General features: G+C 46.1%; 1 protein-coding gene across 2 annotated transcripts in view; it reads left to right on the forward strand.

Annotated features, from left to right (window-relative positions):
- LOC119363907 (MADS-box transcription factor 15-like) overlaps nucleotides 1-2,394 on the forward strand; it is a 7,049-nt gene extending 4,655 nt beyond the window's left edge. Inside the window, exons 3-8 of one of the 2 annotated variants that reach the window (XM_037629276.1) lie at nucleotides 928-992; nucleotides 1,112-1,211; nucleotides 1,410-1,451; nucleotides 1,535-1,576; nucleotides 1,656-1,846; nucleotides 1,931-2,394. In XM_037629276.1, the coding sequence (XP_037485173.1) occupies nucleotides 928-992; nucleotides 1,112-1,211; nucleotides 1,410-1,451; nucleotides 1,535-1,576; nucleotides 1,656-1,846; nucleotides 1,931-2,051 (561 nt within the window). In that variant the 3' untranslated portion in view covers nucleotides 2,052-2,394. The remainder of the gene's footprint in view (nucleotides 1-927; nucleotides 993-1,111; nucleotides 1,212-1,409; nucleotides 1,452-1,534; nucleotides 1,577-1,655; nucleotides 1,847-1,930) is intronic. The other variant, XM_037629277.1, reaches the window with a different exon arrangement.
- The last annotated feature ends 3,331 nt before the right edge of the window (nucleotides 2,395-5,725 follow it).

The raw sequence follows: 5,725 nt of genomic DNA on the forward strand, positions 1-5,725 counted from the left end.
TGTATTTTATGGTAAACAAGTAGACATGGTTTGATGGTTATGAATTTGGCTGAGCCTAAAATTCTCAGATAAACTTTGTTATGGCCATGATATAAAAAGTTCAAAGTCAATGTCGTAATATATTTATTTTTCCACATTTTCTATTTTTTTATTAATTTCCTCACTTGCAACGTCCATCTCTTCGCTCCATCCAAATAAATCAAATCCGTCAAGTATTTGCTGTTAGTACCTCAGATCCACATGCGAATACTGATTTTCTTTTCTTTACTGAATTTTTTCCTGCACATTGAACCTAAACATAGTTTTAGGCAATGATTTAATGATTATTTTACACAAAAAGCCTAGGACTAGTTTGGTAGATGCTGCTGCTTCATAATACTGAATATCAGAAACATTATTAAGGTGTTCCTGCACTTCAATGGCTGAAACCTGTTATAATAGTTAAGAGCATCTTATGGTAAATTTCTGCTACTCCTACATGTCTGCTGTTCTAGTATCATTGTTTATGACAAAATGCAAGAAGTGACCTGACAAAAATGCAAGTGTGAGTGCCCGAAGGTAAATGTGAACTTCTCCTAAAATGGAAGCCTAATTTACGTAGCTCCTCCTTCCAGGTCTATAAGGAGCGCATGGATTCTGAGATTTCCATTGACCATCAACTAGATCAATCATATGAGTTATGCGGCCTAGAAATTAGACCACTGTAAAATTAGACTCAAAATGCATTCACACCTTATAAACAAAGGAGGGAGTACTTTGTCAACAGTTTCCTGTTCTTTTCCACATTACCTTACCATATACTCACATTGTATAAGCATATTGATAGTGGTAGTTCCCTATACCGGTAAAAGATGTTCTTAGTTTATACAAATGAACGTTCATTCTTGTACTTGCCTATCTCTGACAGAAAATAATTTTCCTGTACAGGGAAATTGGTGCCACGAATACAGGAAACTTAAGGCGAAGATTGAGACCATACAAAAATGTCACAAGTAATAAGGAGTATTGAATTGAGATTTGAATTCTGAATAATTGTGGAACGAGCATATAATTTTGCAGCATGAGCTACTGAATTAAGATGATTTAAAGCAACTGGATTATTATCCTGCAGGCACCTCATGGGAGAGGATCTGGATTCTCTGAATCTCAAAGAACTCCAACAACTGGAGCAGCAGCTGGAGAGTTCATTGAAGCACATCAGATCGAGAAAGGTTGTTATTTTCTAAGATTCAGTAGCCCACCTGAATTGTCTTAACTGGACTGAGGTGGACGTCAGATGCCAGCATTACATATGTGAATGTGGTCCTTGCATTCTGTTGCAAACCCTTTCCTTTTGGCCTTTTGAGAATGTTATTATCTGGCGTATAGTTTCCGATCATTTGTAACTGCAACCTTGCCTCTATTTGCAGAGCCATCTTATGATGGAGTCCATTTCTGAGCTACAGAAGAAGGTAACAACCAAACATATTATCATCGATCCACCTTTCATTATGATATAGCTAGTGTCATCTCATACTGTTGTTGCATGCTGCAGGAGAGGTCACTGCAGGAGGAGAACAAGGCCCTACAGAAGGAAGTAATTAAGATGCCAAACAAAGCACCTATAATTACTTAACCACTGCTCGTTGCTGATCTGATCCTTCAATTTTCTCTAGCTGGTGGAGAGGCAGAAGGCGGCGGCCAGCAGGCAGCAGCAGCAGCAGCAACAACAACAAATGCAGTGGGAGCACCAAACCCAGACCACCCATACCCATACCCAAAACCAACCCCAAGCCCAGACCAGCTCATCATCTTCCAGTTTCATGATGAGGGATCAGCAGGCCCATGCCCCTCAACAGAACGTTTGGTATGTACATGCATACATCGAAGTCACTTAAGATACTATGCGTACATGTAATAACATGTACAGTTCATTTTCTTGTGTATGCAGTAGCTACCCGCCAGTGACGATGGGTGGGGAGGCGGCAGCGGCGGCAGCAGCGCCGGGACAGCAGGCTCAGCTTCGCATTGGAGGCCTGCCTCCATGGATGCTGAGCCACCTCAACGCTTGAGGAAGGAAGAGGTTTAATTTCCAAAGCAGCTGAAACAGCATTAATCGGCACACTAGCAATTAAGCTGCTATGGTTATGTTTGCTTGCCCCTACCCTTATATATATGATTTGCAAGGGAAAAAAAAAGAGCAGAGATATCAGGAATGCTGGTTCACTGTATAATTTTGTTGCATGTTCAGCAACACGTACCAATTGATGCAAACATGCATGCTTAGCGACCAACCAATTACCTTAGCATGGATGACTTGCTTGGCTTAATTATGGAAAGCTAGGTTGTGTGATGACGTGTGTATATATATGATATATTTTTATATTTTATCTGAAATCTAAATGGGTGAATGAATAAGGCCAGGTTCAAGGCTGTGAGATCAGCCATCCCTTGGCCCCGCTGCATGTAATTTCTGCCAACATGGAGGCCCTAGAGACAAAGCCATCTCTTCGTGAAGATGCATATACATATGGTTCTAGAATTGGCTGCCGCCGCCGCAAACTCCCTCCTCCTCTCCCCCCGCCGCCGCCGGAGGACGCCGCCGGGCTAAGCCCGGGGGCAGACGACGGTGGCGGGGATCTCCTCTCGCGCGCGTCTCCGGGGTGTGGCGGACCCCAAGGCGTGTGGTGGCGCGACCGATCTGGGATCTGCCGCGCGGCGGATGGCTGCAGCAGGCGGCGGGAGGCCGGCCGTCCTCCTCCGACGACGGCTTGGCGCGACGGGCGGCCCAGTCATGGGTGGCCGCCAAGGCTGCGGGCGCTGCGGATGGCCCTTCGGGCGGCGGCGGCGGCCGGCTTGGCTGCGGTGGCGTGCATGCTGCCTTCAGATCGGCGACGACGGCGTGGAGGGCCTGGTGGCCTCGTCGGTGGCACCTCCGGTCAGATCTATTCTGACTGATGCAGCCGGCGGTGGTGGTCATCTCTTCCGTCAGAGGTGATCGGCCTGAGGCTGGGTGTTCAGATCTCGAGATCCGTCGTCTGGCACCAGCTACGAGTCGGGGAGACGTAGTTGCCGGTGAAAACCGAGCCGACGGCGGGCGATGGTGGCGTTCCACGTCGTTACCTTGATGAAGGCATCGTCATGTGACCCCCGTCGACCCACTCGTACTGCTCCGGGGGAAACCCTAGGATCTGGTGTTCCAGACCGAACGATGGCGGCACTGCGGTGTCGTTTCTCTCTTCGGAGCATCGTTTATGGAGCAGCGCTGGAAGTCAGAGGCAGGAGGTGGAGCAGCTTCGTCTTGCACGGAGCTTCGGTGGAGATGTCAACTCATGCCTGACCGACAGGTGCTATGCTTGGTCATGCTTGGTCGGCAGGTGCTACGCGCGACAGATTCTCCAAGGACTTCAAGCTGTGTCGGCTGGTGGTACTTGGCAGCATGGCGCTGAGGTGTATCAGTGGCGACCGCGACGTGTTCAGCTGTTTGCGCGCAGGGAGGAGGTGCCGTTGGGCGCCGTGGTGGCGTCGACGATAGCTGGACCGACCAAGGTTGATGCATCAGTACAGTTCTGAAGATGGAGCGGTGGCAGTTGGCGGCGGCGGCCTCTGAGAGCACGCCGGACCAGTGTGTGCCCCAGACCCGGCAAGTGGCTAGGTTGGGGTCTCAGGTCTTAGATGTTAGGCTTGGCTGCGATGTCTGTTTGGTATTAATTAGGCCAGGCTAACTGCGCCCCTTCATCAACTGGATAGGTGTATCGACAGTTTGTTGCTTAGACGGCGGCTTTAGTCTTATTGTTGTATGACTTTGTAAGGTTTTGTAAGAATAATTAATAAAATGACCGTATGCATCGCCCAGATATAGAGGCCAGGGGTCATCCTCCTTTTCTAAAAAAAAATATGGTTCTAAAATGTAGATAGAAAGGAATGTCACGTCTAGAGGTAAAATAGGCAATAATACTGCAGAGACGTCAACACTATCTCTACCATTGTGTATAGCTATGCTTTGTTTTGTCCCTATAAGAGTGATACCAGAATGTACAAACGATAACATGCATTCCCTGCATTTCTTGTGTTTTAATCCTTTCAACGAATAGGTTGTATTTCTTCACACACACACACACACACACACACACACACACACACATATATATACATATATATATCGTACTTATAAGATTTCTCTAAATTGTTCTTCGCCACCACTTTATAGATAAAGCACCAACCAAGTCCATACAATAAGTTATTCAAATACAAGCAAACTAAATAATAAATCAGTTGGGGCAACATCACATATATGACAAAAAGCGGAACAACGCTGGCCCACTGCCTATAGAGTCCGTGCAATCATCGGATAAAATCTAACAATTTAACACACAGAGTCAGCATCACGACGCAGGAAGACCTCATTAACAATCTTATTACACGTCGTCCACAAGGTCCAAGACATCGCCCTGAACACCTATCAGAAGAGATGCCTCGTCCTACCAGTATGGTGAGCATGCACATTCAGTAAGTTAGGTCTGAGACCTGCCACTAGGGCCCCTGTGAAGGAAATATGCCCTAGAGGCAATAATAAAGTTGTTATTTTATATTTATTTATTCATGATAAAGGTTTATTATTCATGCTAGAATTATATTAATCGGAAACTTAAATACATGTGTGAATACATAAACAAATATTGTGTCCCTAGTAAGCCTCTACTAGACTAGTTCGTTGATCAAAGATGATTAAGGTTTTCTAACCATAGACATGTGTTATCATTTGATAAACGAGATCACATCATTAGGAGAATGATGTGATGGGCAAGACTCATCCGTTAGCTGAGCATAATGATCGTTTAGTTTATTGCTATTGCTTTCTTCCTGCCAAATACATATTCCTTCGACTATGAGATTATGCAACTCCCGGATACCGGAGGAATACCTTGTGTGCTATCAAACATCACAAGTAACTGGGTGATCATAAAGATGCTCTACAGGTATGTCTGAAGGTGTTTGTTGAGTTGGCATAGATCGAGATTAGGATTTGCCACTATGATTATCGGAGAGGTATCTCTGGGCCCTCTCGGTAATACACATCATAAGAAGCATTGCAAGCAAAGTGAATAATGAGTTAGTTACAAGATGATGTATTACGGAACGGGTAAAGAGACTTGCCGGTAACGAGATTGAACTAGGTATGAAGATACCGACGATCGAATCTCGGGCAAGTAACATACCGATGGACAAAAGGAATTACGTATGTTGACATAACGGTTCGACCAATAAAGATCTTCGTAGAATATGCAGCAACCAATATGGGCATCCAGATTCCGCTATTGGATTTTGAACGGAGAGGTGTCTCGGTCGTTTCTACATAGTTCTCGAACCCGTAGGGCCCGCATGCTTAACTTTCATTGACGATATAGTATTATATGAGTTGTATGTTTTGGTGACCGAATGTTGTTCGGAGTCCCGGATAAGATCACGGACATAACGAGGAGTCTTAAAATGGTCGAGAGGTAAAGACTGATATATAGGACGATGGTATTCAGACACCGAAATAGTTTCGGAGTGCACCGGGTACTCATCGGATCATCGAAATGTGTTCCGGGCACCCCCGGTAGGTGTTATGGGCCTAATTGGCCAGGGGGGGACAGACCGGCCCGCAGGGGGCTGGTGCGCCCCTCTCCCTGGCCGGCCGGCCCTAGGAAAGGAAAGGAGGGAGGGCGCCCCTCCTGCCTTCCCCTTCTCATGGGAGAAAGGA

This window comes from Triticum dicoccoides, chromosome 2B (genome assembly GCF_002162155.2).
Source record: "Triticum dicoccoides isolate Atlit2015 ecotype Zavitan chromosome 2B, WEW_v2.0, whole genome shotgun sequence".
In the NCBI taxonomy this organism is placed as follows: domain Eukaryota; kingdom Viridiplantae; phylum Streptophyta; class Magnoliopsida; order Poales; family Poaceae; genus Triticum; species Triticum dicoccoides.